Source organism: Punica granatum, chromosome 2 (genome assembly GCF_007655135.1).
Source record: "Punica granatum isolate Tunisia-2019 chromosome 2, ASM765513v2, whole genome shotgun sequence".
NCBI classification, from domain to species: Eukaryota; Viridiplantae; Streptophyta; class Magnoliopsida; order Myrtales; family Lythraceae; genus Punica; species Punica granatum.
This window is the reverse complement of record NC_045128.1, coordinates 43151877-43170547: the sequence shown is the minus strand read 5'-3', so window position 1 is coordinate 43170547 and position 18671 is coordinate 43151877. Positions and strand designations below refer to the sequence as shown.

General features: G+C 37.3%; 3 protein-coding genes across 3 annotated transcripts; all 3 read right to left on the bottom strand.

Moving 5' to 3' along the window:
• Nucleotides 1–3720: 3720 nt before the first annotated feature.
• Nucleotides 3721–5896, bottom strand: LOC116198166 (plastid division protein PDV1). Its single transcript, XM_031528516.1, has 2 exons — nt 5513–5896; nt 3721–4482 (listed from the first exon to the last, which is right to left on the bottom strand). Exons 1-2 carry the CDS (start codon nt 5834–5836, stop codon nt 3979–3981), a joined length of 828 nt encoding a protein of 275 aa, XP_031384376.1. The 5' UTR covers nt 5837–5896; the 3' UTR covers nt 3721–3978.
• Nucleotides 5897–9234: 3338 nt separating this feature from the next.
• On the bottom strand, nt 9235–11164 carry LOC116195141 (inorganic phosphate transporter 1-11-like). The gene has a single exon (XM_031524119.1). It carries the CDS (start codon nt 11069–11071, stop codon nt 9440–9442), a length of 1632 nt encoding a protein of 543 aa, XP_031379979.1. The 5' UTR covers nt 11072–11164; the 3' UTR covers nt 9235–9439.
• A 4043-nt stretch (nt 11165–15207) lies between these two features.
• Nucleotides 15208–16349, bottom strand: LOC116197095 (arabinogalactan protein 41-like). Its single transcript, XM_031527119.1, has 2 exons — nt 16012–16349; nt 15208–15607 (listed from the first exon to the last, which is right to left on the bottom strand). The coding sequence occupies exons 1-2, from the start codon at nt 16139–16141 to the stop codon at nt 15534–15536; spliced, it is 204 nt and encodes a 67-aa protein (XP_031382979.1). The 5' UTR covers nt 16142–16349; the 3' UTR covers nt 15208–15533.
• Nucleotides 16350–18671: the final 2322 nt, after the last annotated feature.

Below are 18671 nucleotides of genomic sequence, written 5' to 3'. Positions count from 1 at the left end.
TCGTAATTATATTAGTTAATTAATTAAGGACAACTTATATGGCCTTAGAGAACGCTTTAATTAAGTAGCCTTGTCCATGGGCTAGCCTTGCGTTTCATATGGCGGTTTGCAAACAATGGTCCATCTTTCATTGTACCTTGATTCCATGACTCCATGAAAGCCAGCGATGGACCAAGTGTGGCTGAGGGGGCAATCGTCCCCTCCTCACCCTCCTCACCCTTGATGAAAGATGATGAGAAAATAGTTCACTCTCAAGTTTGTGATGATGCTGTAGCAGTTCCATGAAAGAACGAAATTAGAATATATTATTTTTAGAATCAAAAAATTTTACGATGCAATTATTATATGGTGCAGTCAATTTTCAGAATCATTGAATTTCTTCTAGTCTAATAATCGAAAAATTTTAAAAAATGAATAAATAAATAAATAATTTGATCGTCCAATATTAGTCGTTAAGATGATTGCATCATATAAGTTTCCTGGAAAACTAGCTTTTGTTCGAAATCTCAGGTTGGAAAATGTGACATACTTAGACTAGGGGGACCAAAGGGGAGTAAATATAAGATAAGAGACTTCAAGGCGAAAATAATAATATAACGATTGGCCCTTCCTCCCGAGCCCAACCCGCAGTGGCCGTTGTCCTTGATGGACTGCGGACAGTTGTATGATGAGACTCTGTGAGCCCGCGCAATCATGGCCGTCGTTGTACAGCTCACGAGCATGAGAGGGCGCAGGCGGAAAGTTAGCGGGGTCCGTAAGCCCATCTATTTTGACTTTTTACCCACCGACAGGAAAATAAGGGAGGTGACGGCCAATTTGGGCAGGATGAAGGAAGGAAAGGATTATTATTGAGAAGAAGTGGGGGAGCAACCGGAAAAAGGAAACACCAAAAAAAAAAAATTCTTAAGATTTCGAACATTAAAGTGATGGATTGGTTGGATGAGCAGGAAATGGGAATTATAAAAATATACTTTTAAATTATGTCGTAATTACTTGTTCATGGAACATAAATAAGAAAACATATATGTTTATTACTTACTGCTCGATTTTTTTCAACGAGGAAGCATGCAATGATCGAAAGTATAAATGACATTGCCGTCATAGGTTTCATAACATTCCTAATATATATGTGGTCTTTGATACGAAATTATAGTTAGAAACAATTTCGTTTGCACATAGCTTCATCACTATGGAAATCAAGTCGAAATTAACAAATTTCAGTTTACTTATATAAGTTCAAGAAAAACTTACACTTTAGATTTCCACTTGGTGTGGTAAAAGTAGACAAGACATGGACTATCGCAAACCACTCCGTCGAAGAAGAAAAGTTGAATTTATGATCCGTGATCGATCCGATATCTACTGTGTAGTTGACATATTGCCACAAAGTTAATTAATTAAGGGTCCGTGGGACATGAAGATCTTTAAAGTGTCCCGAATTTGGATTGCAATGAAGGTGAAATTAAATTAATGGAAAGGAGAAAAAGGGGGCGTCGACAACATGGAAAAGTTGTCTTCTTCTCGTCCTCTTGCCTCATCATCTACGTGAATTTATAGTTATGTGGGATTCGAGTCACCGCATGCATCCAATGGGAAGTCAAAGCAAGTTGGTGTTGTCAAACACATTACCAAATTATATGGCTAATTATGCGTTGAAATCACCACTTTTCGCCCACTTTATGCGACAAATATATTCATAAAACGACATCATCATCATAATAATAATCATAATCATAAAACGAAACAAAACTTTCCGACATTAATTCCTTTCTCCGACGAACTGCGATTGGGCATTTTCCTCCCCCTAAACCCTATGGCGTGTTGACCTAAGCTCATTGCTAAGCTTTGTTCTTATTTACATTTGCAATGCAGGTCGTCCATTTTTTTTGTATCTTCATTTGCTTACACACCACACATCTTTGACGCGTGTGGTTTTCGAATTTGAATTGGAAATGTTTGTGCGTTCTTATTTATTTAAGATGGCATGCTTGGCAATCGGTACATGCATGACGCGTATTAAACCGAAAACAGTTGTAAACAGATGTATGTCAAGGTGAGGTTAATCCCTTCTCAAAGTAGCCCTCGAACAACTCTGATCGAACGATTAATTAACTCTTTAGTTTAAAATACCACGTTGGTGATTGAGGTAGGTGGGATTAATGGGGAAAGGTATTTAAAGCTACTTTTCACGACCGTCACATTCATGAATAATAACATGGAACTGGGTAGGGGGAGAAGAAGCCGGAAACGGTTGTAAGAGGCCAGGAACAGCTATGCATGGCAGCTTGGTAAAAATAATTATTATGGTACTGTTGTTCCCATCACCTTTGACATTTTGGGCCCACTGACCCACACATACACTTCGTGCAAAACATCAAAATGTCTTCCAGGTATTTATACAACAGTTGGCAGCTCATATGACATGAGGATTCACTTGTTTTTTCTATATGAGACTTTGATTACAAATCTTAATTGGCTGACGTGGGAATCTCAATTCTTAAACAAAGTGTTCTTGGTTAGCACAGACAGTATTCGACTTCAAATTTCATATGTAATCGTTGTTTCTTAATACCATTTAATACCGAGATGTTTGTTTATTTTGATTTCATGATCGACATAATCGTTGTTTCTGAATAATCGTTGTTTCTGAATACCCTAAGGGTGTGTTTGTTTTTTAAAAAATTTTCAACTCAACTTCACTTATCTTTAATTCAACATCACAATCATTACTTTTTTCATTTTTTAAATTTTTTTAACAATTCAATTCAATTTTTAATATTAAATTCTCTCAACTATTCATTACTTTTTCACAATTTAACAACACAATCATTACTTAATAATTAATTTCTCTCAATTATTTATTACTTTTTCAATTAATTCAACAATACAATCATTACAAATCAATTAAAACCAAAACTCAACTTAACTCAATTATAAATTCAAACGCACTCTTATTTTGCCTAAACCTTGCAGTATAAAGTATTCCTCAACATTGGAGCAATCGGGATGATCGATTGTTCTGCGATCTAACAACCAAGCTACTCATAGGTCTTTCAACATTTTATTCCTTGCGAACTAGAATTCTTAGTCCACACATTGACTTGCTATACGTCCATCGAAGGCCTAGGGACAAATATTGGATACAATATAAAAGAGAAAACATTCAATTTGGTCTTCGAAAAATCCGTTTGCCAAAAATTTGATCCCTTAATGAATTTCGCCAACAATTTGGTCTTCAAAATATTAATTTTTCCAATAATTCGGTTCCTCAATGAATTTTGCCAGCAATTTGGTCATCAAAAAATTAATTAGCCAACAATTTGGTCATCAACAAATCAGTTGGCGAACAATTTGATCTTCAAGAGACCGTTCCGCCAGATAATTTAATTTTGAAGTTAACGTCATGGTCAGATTATTGTCATGGTGTCGACAGTCAAATAACGTCGGGATTAAATTGTCTAGCAGAACGATATTTCGATGACCAAACTGTTGGCAAAATTCATTTAGGGACCACATTATTAGCAAAATGATTTTTCAAGGACCAAATTGAATGTTTTCTCAATAAGAAAATGCCCTTTTCAAGATACTGGGCCATCAGGGTCAGCCCAAGATGTAGATTCAATTAAGGGTTAAAGCCCAAAATCTTACAAAACCGGAGATCTGTATTAGAGCTGGAAAGAGCCGGGAAAGATTGATTGGATCATCATTCATGATTTTCAAAAAAAAAAAAACAGAGAGAGATCTTCATTCATGAAAAATAAAGTCAGAATGAATTACAAACATTCTCGGACACACCTTCTCATTCAAAAGCCAGGGATGTACATAAAACTTCCAAAGATGGGAAGTCAGAAAGGGGGGAAAAAGGAAGGAAAAAAATAAAAAAGCTAGCTCCTGCGGCTCTCTTTGCAACCGCTCCATGGAGCTCGTGGTATGAAAAAACAAGGCAATCAATGGAATAACATGACTTCACGGTTTGAATCAACCCCGGGCCAACAGCACATCCAATTGCCCTGAGCTACCATTCGATGACTTGTGCAGCCTCGTCAAGGATCTTTTAGAACCATTACCACCGTAAATATCAACGCGATGCTTATGAATATGATCCTTCTGTGTTACCTGATTGAAGTTCAACAATGCCATCATAGTGATTGCAACCAAAGCAGCATTCCCCAGTACTCCACCCGCCTGATCGAGTCTCAGGAAACCCTTTGCAAAGTTAAAACTCGAAACTAGAAATTTCATCAAAATATTTCCCTTCTGATTTGCCAAGTTCTCACCAGCACCATTTGCAGTACTGTAGAGATATTCAGGGAAAATGAAGCGACTCGCCTCTTGCACATCTCCTACAAAAGCCAGGGCTTCTTCAACGACTTTGTATTTCTTTCCATGGTGCTCTGCTAACCTCATTGCAAGAACAATCCTGCTCTGCTCTAGTCGTGCAATCGCAGCATCTCTCTCAGCCCGTTGCTGGATCTGTACAGTCTGCAGAGAACAAGTTCGATGGAGTCAAAGGCATTTCATCAGATAACTTTCAAACGATCGGTTGCGTAAGCATTAATGGGCGAATATTTAAACATCAGGGAATACTATTAACAAGGACTAAACCCAAGAGATTATATAAGACAGAATTAATCTCAGGGTCTAAACCAATAGGAAACTAGAAAGTTTGAAAGGAGACAAATCATTAATCAACAGACTTGGCTGCAGATGTACACATAGAATTTAGGAGAAGAAGAAGCAAGGGATTTCTAAAAAACTTATAAGCATGCCTGAGTTATTGCATCAATGATATCTTTTTGAAATTGAATTTCTCGTCTTCGGAACCTCCACAGGAGTCATAGTATCTCCTCTCTGATATCTATTGCTCAGCTTGTGGCTCTAGATTTTTCAGACCATTGGAAAGTGATTCGGATGTTAAACCTATAGCTTCAACTACGTGAATTGATCACGTATAACAAGAATTAAGGCTATTCCTAAATGCTAATTCCTTCAGCCAAAATAAATCAATTCCTCAATCCACTCAAGCAAGGTTATGGTCTTCTCATCAACACAGAACATTCTCTCTCGACTATTCAATCCATACTGTGAAAAACATGGCCTTCAAAAAAATTTCATAAATTTCAATCTCATAATGCTTACAAGATGACCAGTACATCGGACAGGGAAAGGGATAAAATTGATTCGCAGCAAGACTCTGAGAATCTTAAAAGAAAAATATAAGAACTTTTTTTCGCTACTAAAGTCGCATATATAATCATAGGAAAATAGATTTTTAAAATCAGCATTTATGAGGTGAAAATAACCAGCGCAACTCGGTATGGTGACACAACTATCACTTCTTCCCATTTCTAACACAGCGGAATCAAACTGAGACTGATGCACACACAACATTACCACCTGAGCACTTACCGAACACAGAAACAGAGGCAACAGGGATATATCCGAATCTCTCCAAGCAAACCCAACAGAAACAAGGTCACGGAGAATCAAATCCGGTGTTTAGGATTCTTACGTGGAAGAACTCGAGCTGGTCCTCGAGGTTCTCGAGAGCAGTCCGGATCGAATTGAGGCTCTTGGCCTCCTGAATCGCCTCATCGTAGGCGGCGAAATCCTTCACGAACACGCACCCGGAAGTCCTGCTCTCCGGCTCGCTGCCCTGCTGATACTGGTGTTGTTTAGCCGTCGTCTTATCACCGGACTTCTTGCTCAGCGTTTTGACGGTGTTGAGGAAGTGGGTGCGTGAGATGGAGTGAATCGCATCGCTGAGCTTGTCGTGCAAGTCCCAGATCTTGTCGAGAACTGCCTCCACCTCCTCGACCTCCATATCCCATCTCATGAAGGATTCCAGAATGAGAAGCGGTGGGAAAGCTTTCGATTTTGGGAGGGAATTTGGGTTTCTAGGGCATGGAACTTTGGACTTTTCAGTAGACAAAAATTGACAATTTGATCCCTGAAAGATACATCTTACTGCAAATTGGTCCCTGAAATATATGAGTGTACTAATTAGTCCGAACGTTTCAAACATTAGAACCAATTGGTCCTTCCGTCTAATTGGCCGTTTGAAAACGCTGAGGTGTCCCGTTATCCGCTGATTTGGTACGTTAAGCAACGTGTCGGTAATGACAAGTTCAAAATCAATGTCATTTTTAATTTTTGTTAGTATCTTTTAAAATATTACAAAAACAATTAAAAACATCTCCTCTTTACGGACGACATCATTCTTATGTTTGACATCATTCTTATGGGAAACATCAAAGAGAAAGAGACTACTCTGTCTTCTCTCGAGCTGATCCTACACCAATTTTGCTCTCGGTCGGGGATGAAAATCAACTCGAGTAAATTCCGTATTATCTTCTCCAACAATACTAAACGACCCTAAAAAAAAATTTCAAATTCATTGGGGGTGGCCATTACTGATGACCTTCGGAAATATTTGGGATTTCCCATATCCCTCTTGAAACAAAAAGAGACCAACTTCTCATTCATTAGTGACCGAAAATATGGCCATCGAACTCACTCCTCTGTCTCTCTCCCTCTCCCGCACTACTCTCACCGGATTTCCTTCTCCTTTTTTTTTATAATTTTTTAAAAGATACTAACAAAATTAAAAAATGGCATTGTTTTTTAACTTGTTATGACCGACACTTAACGTGCCAAATCAGCGGATAACGGGACATGTCAGCGTTTTCAAACAGCCAATTAGACGGAATGACCAATTGATTCTAACGTTTGAACTAATTAGTACACACAATATATTTCAGGAACCAATTTTGCAGTAAAGTGTATCTTTCAGGGACCAAATTGACAATTTTGTCCTTTTCAATCCATTCCATTGCTCGTGCGTTTCTTTCTTGTCATTCGCTCGTGTTGGCAAAGGTTTTGAAACGGAGAGCCATCGTTTCTCATTTCGCTAGCAAACGGCACTGTTTTTTTATTTTCTCACATCGGTAAAATGGCAACATGGGCTTTGTTTGGGAGTGTGATAGCGGTTGAATAAATACTTAATTTATCGAGTTTTCAACGGAAATCATATTTGGCGAATTTTCTCAAAACCATAGTTTGGTTAATTTTTATGGTTGAAAACGTGATTTTCTCAGTAGGTTGATAGGTGCTTATAAAAACTATTTCTGTTTGTTCTCTATTTTAAATATTAATTTTAATTTCAGCGATTTCAAATTGTTATGTTTTAAGCGCATTTACTTATTCTAAAATCAATACTTATTTTTCAACAATTATATTTCAGTATTTTTATTCCAGCAACAACACTCTCCAAACCAATTCTGCGTCTTCTCATTGTCGAGGGCGCTGAGAATGGCCAGGTTATTGTTCGAGGCCATTTTGTCCGCCGAAATTTACATGCAAGTTTGATGTGTATTGATTATAGGTGGTATAATTTGTGCTCATTATATATATACACACTCACATGGTGGATTGTTGGAAGATAAATTAGTGTGTTTGATTTCAATGTTAAAGTAATTTTGATTTTGATGGTGAAAAATGACAAATGAAATGAGATTATAAATTTGATTTGGGAAACGTGTATTTTTGTTGTATAGTGTGTTGAGTTAAAGTTAAAGTTAAAGTTAAAATTTTTGACTTGAAAAATGTGTGTTTTTGTTGTGTAGTGTGTTAAGTTAAAGTTAAAGTTAAAGTTAAAAAACTTTAACTTACAATCCAAACACCCTTTTAAGCCCGCACAAAAAATGTTGGTAATTGAAAGTATATTTCACATGTGTATATCGACTATTAGATAAAGCATATGCTTGCTTCAACTTCTGCGGTACACATGTATTATTAGATTACTGCAGAGCCTGAACTTGTAAAATTTGCGATTGCATGAAACACGTACATACGGAACTGTAATTGCTAGAAGAATTAGGTTAAATTAGTGCTCGAGTTGGGAAACCTAATGAAGCTTTAGGAGGAGATAGTGAGAAATTATTTCTCGGAGATAAGAGAGTCGAAGCAAACAAAAAGATGAGATGTATTAGGTTTATGGACCTCCCTTGTATTAAAAAAAAAACTTTCTTTTTTTTCCAAAATTATCCTCCCTCTAACTCCATAAAAAATTAAGAATCACCATTGGCCGACATTCCACCGGGAAAAAGAGAAAGACAATCACTAGACCCATATTCAATTTTGTAATTCTTTTTTTTAAAAAAAATTATGGTAAAATATTAAGCTTGGAAGAATGTTACTCTCCAATTTCAGGAGATCGAGTATTATTTCTTCTCCCAAAAAATATGTTTCATGGGACTCGAACTTATGTTCTTCTTTTTACGAAATTGAAATTACTTACTACTAAATCAATACTTCATAAATAGTTTCTTTATTATCTTTCTCTGCTGACCCATTTTTTCTCCTAAAAGTTCTCCCACTCTTTTCCCTCTCTTCTTCCTCAACTCAATTAATGTGCATAACTCCTCATCGACGTGGATTGATTTAAAATGGTTCAACATCTATTTTCCTTAAATTAGGTCTTGAATTAAAGTCTTGTGATGAAAAAAATCCACCCTTGTAAGAGTTTAACCTCTTAGTAGGCTGACTCATCTAGAACTTGAATTAGTTAGAATCCATTGGATTTTCAAATATTAACTATCTAGTAATGCATACTAAAAAAACAAAGGATAACTCCTCCATTTTATTTTACTTTTTCAAAAATTATTTTAGCTTTCAAATTGAATTTCCTTGAATTTCTACAAATGGAAGTATTGCTCATAATCAGTAAGAAAAAAAAAATGTCAGCTCCTTTATTTAATTAAATTTTTATGTTATTGTATTAGATCCATAAATCTACCATGTAATGAATAAAAAAGTTAATGTAGAAATCGTAACTCATGGAAAAATGGAGAGAGAAAATAATATTTGTTAATAAATTCACACAAGCCATAGAACCATTGGGAAATTGAAGGGAGAAGATAATATTTATTAATACATTTCGCACGTAATTTGGGTCCATGTCTAGTAGATTTATATTGTTGCCATATGAAATTAATAAAAAAATCATTAATTAAAAATAATAAAATAATTGCTTCTCTCACCAAACAAAAATTTATAGGTTTTTTTTATATATGAAGTAGAAATGTATTTCATATCATGACTGGTAGGTGCAAGCTTAACATTAATTTCCAAAACTAGTGGGAAATTGACATACATATATAATTAAAGACAGGAAAGGTACAAAACTTATACATTCACTAATCGAAAAAAAAAAAAAGAAGCTTATACAGTCTCTTTCATGCATGCTTTGCTTCTTTCACCATAGAACACATACACACTGATAGCTCTTATAGTCGCATAGTGTACTATATTTAGTAGTATGTATCTTATCATATATTATAATACTAAAGCAAACCACAATTTCCTGTCCATTTTCCATTATTCTTACCATATTCCAACTCCATCCACCTTGCAGGTTCTTTTCGATATCTAGAAACCCTCATTTAGTTCCCAATGCTACACCTCTGGAGTATACGCTGTCTGGTTGAATCCCCGAAGACCTATCGCCCTCAGCCATCTGCGTCTTGTTCGCCTGCATGATTTCATCCTCTCCCGAAATCTCCTCGAGCGAGCGTCCTTTAGTCTCGGGGACTAAGAATGTGAAGCAAAACCCTAGTATGTTCGTGAAGGCCAAGATCATCATTGCTCGCTTGATTTGCTTTGATTCCCCATCCAAGGTATAGTACTGGATCCCGAAGGCCCCGACCATTGCCCCCGCTTTACCAGCAGCTGCACTCATAGCGTGGCACGTGGACCTCACCCTTGTTGGGAAAAGCTCCGCCGGCAGCACAAAGGTCGTGCTGTTTGGACCAAAGTTAGCGAAGAAGAAGGTCAGCCCGTATAGGACCGCAAAAAGCCACACCTTGTGGTTGCTTTTGTCCTTGAGATAATCGTATTTGATTCCGATTATAAGCATGAACACGGACATCATCAAGAAACCCAGCAACTGGATGATGAACCGGCCAAGCTTCTCAATGAAGAAGACTGTGAACCAGTATCCCGGAAAAGTACCGAGCAGGGCGACCACGAACATCGCACGGGACACTTGGAACACTTCGCGGAGGGCGCTGACGTTCTTTGCCTCGTCCGTGAGGCCCATAGCTGGGAATATGTCCTTCTGGGTCAGGTTCTGGCTATAGAAGGCTATGTCGAGCAGGAACCAAGTACTCGCTGTGCCGAGCAGGTGGAGCCCGTGTCTCCGGAAAAATTCTGGGGAGAAGAGTTTGTAATCGTTGGATCCCTTATAATGTGACAGTTTATCCTGTTCGGCTTGGAGTTCGATGTCGAGGACCCGACCCATATCAGCCGCCGCTTGCTTGGCATTCCCTTCGATGAGAGCAGTGTAACGACCAGTTTCAGGCATCTTCATCCGCCAATAGTAAGTGAGTGATGCCGGAAGAGCTCCGAGCATGAGCACGATCCGCCACAGGAAATCTGCCTCAGGTTGCGTGGATAAGATGTGCTCTGTAACGAACGGATCGGCCGGGTATTTGCTGAGGAAGATTCTTGATAGGATCATCGAGACAAGCCCGGCGAATATTATACCCATACCCTGCATGGCGAAAACTGCTGCGATGAACGCTCCACGGGTTTTCTTGTTGGCGTACTCGGACATGATCGTGGCAGAGAGAGGGTAGTCGCCTCCGATGCCAAACCCGAGCCAGAATCTGAAGAAGCAGAGGGTGCCAATGACCGACTTGGAGGTGGAGCCAAACGAGAGGCCAGAGCAGATGGCACAGATGACCATCAGGATGAGGGTGATACCATACACCTTCTTTCGGCCGAGCTTGTCACCTAACCACCCGAAGAATAGCTGCCCAGTCAGTGTTCCAACCAGTGCAACACCAGTTACAGCGTTGTTCACAGAATGAGGGAGCTTCCCGGGCTGTGTCGTCGTAGGATCATAGTAGTAAAGGCGGCCCAGGAGCTTCGAGATCGTGGAGATGCAGAAAAGATCATAAGCGTCAGTGAAGAAGCCCATCCCCGCGATCACGATCGCAGTGAAGTGGTACCACTGAGTCTTGGCATTGTCAAGGGCGCTGAGAATGGCTAGATTATCGTTGGAGGCCATTTTGTCACCGAAATTCGGTATTGGGGGGCTACTTTGATGTGCACTGATTGGTGATAATTATTGTGCGCTTGTTTTGTATATATATATACAGATATAGATGGTCGTTAAAGAAAGTGAATCAAAGATTATTATTATTATTGTTATTAACCCGCTCCGTTTAAACCAAGGCCTTGAGGAAACACCAAGAAAACAAAATGTTGGTATTTGAAAGCATATTCCACATACATCGACAATTAGATTAAGCATATGCTTGGTTACTTTAACATCTCGATCGAGCATGTACTTCGAAACATTTTTTTCATCAAATTCATGATCCGTGTAATCAAACAAAAAGACAGCTATATATATGTGTGTGCGTGTGATTTCTAAAGCCTGAACTTGGTGAAATTTTTTATTGGATGAAAGACGTATTAATTGAACTATAATTGGTAGAATAGTTAGGTTTAATTGGTTCTCTCGAGTTGGAAAATTTGTCTAAGGAATGAAGTTTTACGAGGTGTGCAATCTGCAAGATTAGGGACAGAGCATTCTTAAATTTTTATTCTTTGAGGTTTAATTTGATCTTAATTAAAAGATTAAGTAGTAATGCAGAAAATCTACGTTAGGAGAGTTTTACCCTTTGATAAATTGAGATTCCGGATATCAGAATTCACGCTAAAAATAAATAAGTTAAGTAGTAATCATTTGCAAAACCTAGCTAGCTTACATTCCGTTGTTGAGGTTGAAAAACGCTCCATCATCCGCTAGCTGTCTCTCTATGCTTGAATTGATTAGTGATATATGATGATAAAGAGATTTATATTATTCAAGCAATATGGATAAATTGCTTGTAAGAAGGTATCATTAAAAAGAAATAATAAGTTAGGTCACCATACAATATATAGTAGGTTTTCTTTTTGTGTATATATATATATATATATATATGGTATCGTCCGGCGTATCTATATTACATAAGGTCATGATCGATGAGGTAATATTTTTATATTATATCATTATTATTAAATTGAAAATTCGATGCTATAATAACTATCTTTTAATTTATAGGGTAGTCAAAGTTTCAAAATATCATTTATTTTTAATTTAAATATTATAGAATTTAAAATAAAATAGAGAAGTTGAAAGATAATATTATTAATTTTACATTGTTCTGTCATCTTTATTTACGTGTGCATGTCATTCTCTCCTTATTTTGCTCCCTCATCTCTCAACTTCATAATTCCATGAAACTATCATATTATTTTTGTTTCTTTTTCAAATTTTATCTCCAATTCTCATTTTTATTTTGGCACTAATAATTTTTTGTTGCTCTTTCAAATCAATCTATGCATCAATGAAGGTATTGGACAAAATTATTACAATTGCCGCACAGTAGACGCGGATAGAGTCTAGTAAATGATTATAAGTTCAACGAGCCGTATATGTTTAGAGTTGCATATACTGATTTCAATAGATAAAAAAACTAAAAACTAGACATATATTTTATGACAGGCGAGATCGATCATGTGTATAGTGACATTATATATAGCGTTGGGGACATATTTTAATCTAAGGATATCTGAAGAATATCATTCTGAGAAATCATTAATTTATAAGTTGACAATGTTGCGACTGATGTACGATAGTAGAAGATAATATGAACGAAAAAGTAAAAGTGACACACGGAATTGATTACCCAGTTCGTCAGTAATTCTGACTACGTCTGGGGGCGCCGCCAAGCCAGGTATATCACTATTTTGAGTTAGGGTTACAAGAGATATAAACTGTTGTTTTAAAGGGAACAAACCCTAATTACATCCCCAATGGGATCTCGACCCGGATTCACAGTACTTCAGGCTCCATAACTTAACAATCTCCCACTTGGAGACTGAACACGAATGCAATTATCTCTTCATCTTCATAGTCAATAAATAACCCATAAAATGACGGCGGCGCCAATCCTCGAACTCTTCAAGTTCCAAGGCCAGTTGAAGCCATGCATAGCTTCAACTTCTCTAAGGTCACAACCTTAGTTAACATGTCAGCAGGATTCTCGCTTCCACGTATCTTCATCAGTTGCAAAGTCTTCTTTTCCAAGATATGTCGAATGTAATGATACTTCAACTCAATGTGCTTCGTTCTTGAATGAAAAGCTGGATTCTTCGCTAAGAAAATAGCGCTCTGACTGTCGCTGTAAAGAATACTGTTCTTCTGCTCTTTTCTCAGTTCACACAAGAAATTCTGCAGCCATATCATTTCTTTACTAGCCTCTGTCACTGCTATATACTCCGCTTCTGTAGTAGACAAAGCCACTGTCTTCTGCAACTTAGAAGCCCAAGAAACCGATGTACCACCGAAAGTAAACACGTATCCGGTTGTACTCTTCCTTTTATCAAGATCACCTGCCAAGTCAGCATCAACATAACCATTCAAAACCATGTTCTTGCCTTCGAAACATAGAGCCCTCTCTGTGGTACCTCGCAAGTATCTGAAGATCCACTTTACTGCTTCCCAATGCTGCTTACCCAGATTACTCATATATCTGCTCACAACTCCCACTGCATGCGCAATATCTGGTCTAGTACACACCATAGCATACATAATACTTCCAACTGCTGAAGCGTAGGGAACTTTCTCCATATGAGCACGCTCTGAATCACTTTTAGGTGAATCCTTCATTGATAGCTTAAAATGGCTACCCATAGGAGTACTCACTGGCTTTGCTGTATCCATACGGAATCTCTTCAAAACTTTTTCAATGTATTCAGCCTGTGAAAGGAACAACTTTTCTGCCACTTTATCTCGATTAATCCTCATACCTAGGATTTGTTTAGCCTCTCCAAGATCCTTCATTTCAAACTGTTTGGACAATTGCTTCTTCAACTTATACACCTCTTGAGCACAAGAGCCTGCTATCAACATATCATCAACATATAATAGCAAAATAATAAAGCTATTGTCAAACCTCTTGAAGTAGCAACAATGATCAGCATTGCATCTGACAAACTCGATCTCATGCATGAACCCATCAAACTTCATATACCACTGTCTCGGGGCTACGCCCCCGGGCCCCCAAGCAAGGGGGCGCTGCCCCCCTGCAACCCCCAGCCAACTCACCGGCAAGTTGGATCGCCGATCTCGACCCGGATTCACAGTACTTCAGGCTCCATAACTTAACAGACAATGCCAAGGTTGGTCACGCCTTGACAATTGACCTCCGCAGGTTTGGTAATTATAAACAACAGCTAGCTGTATGCAAATGTCACTTTCATGTTTATTTCACAAAACCTTAAAGAGTTTTTCTTTTGCATTGCCCTAAGAATCACAAACCTGGCGTAGAAGCAAGGAAATATGCATATATTCTGGTTGTCGATTAGTCCTCTGATTGATCGACAAACATTTCACCTATACGCCGGCCCCCTTGGGGAATTTGGCCCAATTAATTATACGTCTAGCTAGAAATACATATCTTTTTTTTCTAATTAGACTGATAAAATCAGCTGGTTCGACTTTATGTTCGTAGTCATAGACATTCTATTGTTCGACCTTACATTGACCTTGATATATCTGGGGCAGTAGAATTGCACAATATATATATATATATATATGTTGAATTAGGGGATGTAGCCCTGAATTGCAATATATAACTAATTCGTATCACTGGTTTCAATTAACTTTTTGTTTTAGGTATGCGCCACTCCGTATTCAAAATCTAATGGTGTCCTATTAACCCAAGTCCAAACTCAATCACCCTACCAATAAAACGTAAAACTCTCCTACTCGTTGATTTTCTCAATTTTACCCAAGACTTGGATGTGAGATCTTATTTTAGAAGAAGAGACGCCAAATCACCCGAATCAACCAAACTATGTTGGTACTTGTTTCAATTAGTTAGCCTTAATCGAGCTAATTAAGATCATCAGGCTTAATTTAATGAAAGTGATGGGCCCAACAATACATCATGTCAGACGAATAATTAGTGGAGATTTAGGTCCAAGACAAGAAAGGCGATTAATTAGATTCATGTCGGGGTCATTTGCGATGAACGTTTTATATATATATATATTCCAAAGTTTTAGTTAATTATGATCGAATTTTCATCACTTATTATTTAAAATAAAATATAATGGATGTTTCATTAACACACAGCCAAAACATGATTAAGAAAAAAGAAAGAGAATCTTTAATATCACTTCAGAAGTATCGAATTACAGCCCATGAATCAATAATGAGACCAGTACAATAAAATCATAAAATGAAGAAAAAAAAATCTCTATATCTCTCGGGAAATAATGCCCCCCTCTCCAGCACATCCAAGAAAACGGAGCAAAAACATACCGTTCTTCGGGAATATGAGCTTCTTTTTCTTTTCTTTTTTTCCGGTTTTTGAGGCAATATATAAATCAATCAATTAATTTAATTTTGTATGCTATATGGAAAGTGACAATGAAATTAACATTTATTAATTGATATATCGAGGTTGAATTCAATGGATGAGATATGTGAGCACAAGAGCCACCAGCATCAGCACGTATGCTATTGCCTGGTCTATGGACGTGCCTGCAATGCAACCATCACACCAATCAATATATAAGATCAGCCAGCAGTACCATCTTAATCAATTAATTATTTTTACTTCATCATCGATTTACTTTTTTATTTTTTTTAGAGACCGGAGGAAATCGAGATTTTTGCGTATTTGTAGAAATAACAAAGAAAAGATCGATCAACTAATCTTCAGGTGGGTAGGTTTATGCTATATTGTACGGACTAAATTATCAATATGCCATCATTTTTTCGAATTATCAAATTCGTCACTTATTCCAGAGTAATTGGACAAAAATGAAAAAGACATAATTGAGTATTAATTAAGAGGGGAAAAAAAAAAGAAGCCAAAAGTTAGGGAAAAGATGAGAAATTAAAAGGAAGGGAAATTGAATAGAGTTTAATACATGTATACGTACCATCGCTGGTGGGGGCAGGAGCAGGGGCTGGGGATTGAGCATGAGCAAGAGGCAACACATAGACATTGTAAATGAGAAAGAAGATAATAACTGCAAAAATGCCAGAAGAAGAACACTTCGACGCCCCCATTATATCAAAAAAATTATATATATTTTTTATTTTATTTTTTGAGTATGAATATTTATCTCTCCAGATCTCTCTCAATTTCTCAGAATAATGATTGTAATGACGATGAGTTCTTCTTCTGATCTCTCGAGAGAGACCAGAAGAAGAGAGAGAACACAGAGAGAGAAAGATAGTATGTCGGGTCGGGGGGGTGAAGAGAGGGGAAGATGGAGGAGGCCTTCTTATAGGAGGCTTGCATTGCCTTATTATAGAATTCCGCAAAATAACTAATTATATATTTCTTTTTTCTTTTTTAGGGAGTCTGCAATAACTTTGTTCGAGTCTGCATTGTCTGAGTTGTTTGTGACCCTTTCATATATAGTCGACCAGCTAGCCAACTAGTATTATTAGTATTGGCATTAGCTGTTCGGGTTTGTGTGCGTGATGGTATTTTCGGAATGTTCTTCATCGATCCTTTCACTTTAACAAATGAGACTATTAATTCACTCGTTTTTCAGAGCCATATGTAATTGACATCACGAACTAAACCAATCATAGTAAAATTACAGAACATCGTCATGGGTTCTTGCTAGTGCACGATAGATTGATTGATATGAATGGAACCTCGTATTAATATTCTCTTTTTTATTGCCTTTTATTCTTCTTTTGGTATTTTGATTTGCTGGAATGAGCTGTGTGTGTGTGTGTGTGTAGCAAATGATGCAAGTCCTCCAGTGTATGTGCTGTCACTTATTGCTAGCATGGACTCTCCCATATTCGACGGTTTGAGATTATAATGTAATTATATTATTGTAATTAGGTTGTGAACGAATGAATGCTCTCTATTAAAACTTCAAGAAAGATTATGAATATTTATAAAATAAAAAGAAGAGATGATTATGAAGAATAGTTTTGCAGCAACAGAATTTTATTATCAAGCTAAAACGTAAAAAAAAATAAAAAAATTAAGTGGTTCTACCTCGTATGGTGAGTAAATGGAATGCTCGTTATTAAAATTTCAAGAAAGATATAATCAATGGCTTCACAGCGATAAGAATCAATTCTATTATCGAGCTAAAAATTATAAGAAAATCTTAACTGGTCCTATTTCATTAGGACGTAGTGGTAAAACATTAATAAAATATTTCAACTAGGATTAATATATGACAATTATTCAAATAACAAGCATTCAATCCCCTTGTTCTACAATTTAATTAGTTTTTTTTTTCTGCTTACAAGGAAATCCCGTCGATATAGTACAATAAAAACAATTTAATTAGTTTTTTTTTCTACTTACAAGGGAATCCCGCAGACATAGTACAATAAAAACAATTTAATTAGTTTTCTTTCACATTACATTTGCGAGATAGAATCACCCAATAATTACTAGAAAACCACGATCTCCACCGCGAAATGATGAACCCGATATATATTTCAAGCCCATACAATCAACATGAAATCTCAAGAGAGCCCGTGCAGTATTCGTTCAGTCCAATGATGCTTTGGGCTATTGGTTTTGGGCTTTTCCCATTCGAACACACTAATAAATAAATAAAAATAATTTCATCAGATTTATGTCTTTGGAACTTGGAGTCGATCCGCTTTACTAATTATGGAAACTACTGTGTACCCACACACAGATATATATATATATATATATATGTATATAGATCAAACTGTATACATAGTGAGTCAGTCACAAACTACGAAAACAACACTTACGTTGAACAGTTAGCAGCCTTATTGCTTCTTCCATAGATGAAGTAGAAGGTGCAGAGGAGCAAAATACGAAATTTCACAATTTTGGTCCTGGACACAGATCAACGGTCGGACCAAAGAAAGGCTCCGATGGCAAAATTCCTCTTCTGCTCAACATTCCCGTGAATCACCGGGAGGCCGTACTCGAGGAGGAGGCAGTCGAGCTGCCACTCAGGCATCGCCTCGTAGTCGGACTTGGTGTACTTGGGGTAGTGAAGTGGCATCTGGAAATCTCCCCACCTCTCTCTGTTGCCAGCGGTCATGGTCCCTCCGGCCTGACTTTCGCTCTGCAAATTCTGGGACTCCATATTAATTTGCAAGTTCTTCTAAGGTCATGTAGGACGGACATCTAATGTTATGCATATATATATATATATATATATAGAGAGAGAGAGAGAGAGAGAGAGATGAGATGAGATGATATGAGATGGCAATTGAGCTGAAGAGTTGCACATGAAAGCGAGCTGATAATTAATTACGACGAGGAGAGGAAGACGTTCACTTTAGACATCTCTATGTCATTATTCCTTTGTTTCTATGAAAATAAATAATTTTTCTAATTTATTTCGAACAGTCGCAATTAGTATAATTTAATTTCATTTGGAATTTATTTTTCATGTCTATTTTTGTTGATGACATGCATTTTTTTTTTTCCGTTTGAATAAATGTGATGACATGAATTCGGGGAAGTAGGTCGGTGTTGAGAGATTTTTTTGGGGGTGTCAAATATCACGGAGTCGTCAAGGCCTGGAAAAGGCAACGGAGTAGTTGTGTCAGGTTACCTACCCCACGATCT

What these genes read in the sequence shown, in the direction of transcription:
- LOC116198166 (XM_031528516.1), bottom strand. Translation starts at nt 5,836, where the DNA reads ATGAGATGGGATATGGAGGTCGAGGAGGTGGAGGCAGTTCTCGACAAG. An exon ending in ACCAGCTCGAGTTCTTCCAC is followed by an intron (nt 4,483 to 5,512) that starts GTAAGAATCCTA and finishes TGTTCTCTGCAG; the next exon opens with ACTGTACAGATCCAGCAACG.
- LOC116195141 (XM_031524119.1), bottom strand. Translation starts at nt 11,071, where the DNA reads ATGGCCTCCAACGATAATCTAGCCATTCTCAGCGCCCTTGACAATGCC.
- LOC116197095 (XM_031527119.1), bottom strand. Translation starts at nt 16,141, where the DNA reads ATGGGGGCGTCGAAGTGTTCTTCTTCTGGCATTTTTGCAGTTATTATC. An exon ending in TCCTGCCCCCACCAGCGATG is followed by an intron (nt 15,608 to 16,011) that starts GTACGTATACAT and finishes GTTGCATTGCAG; the next exon opens with GCACGTCCATAGACCAGGCA.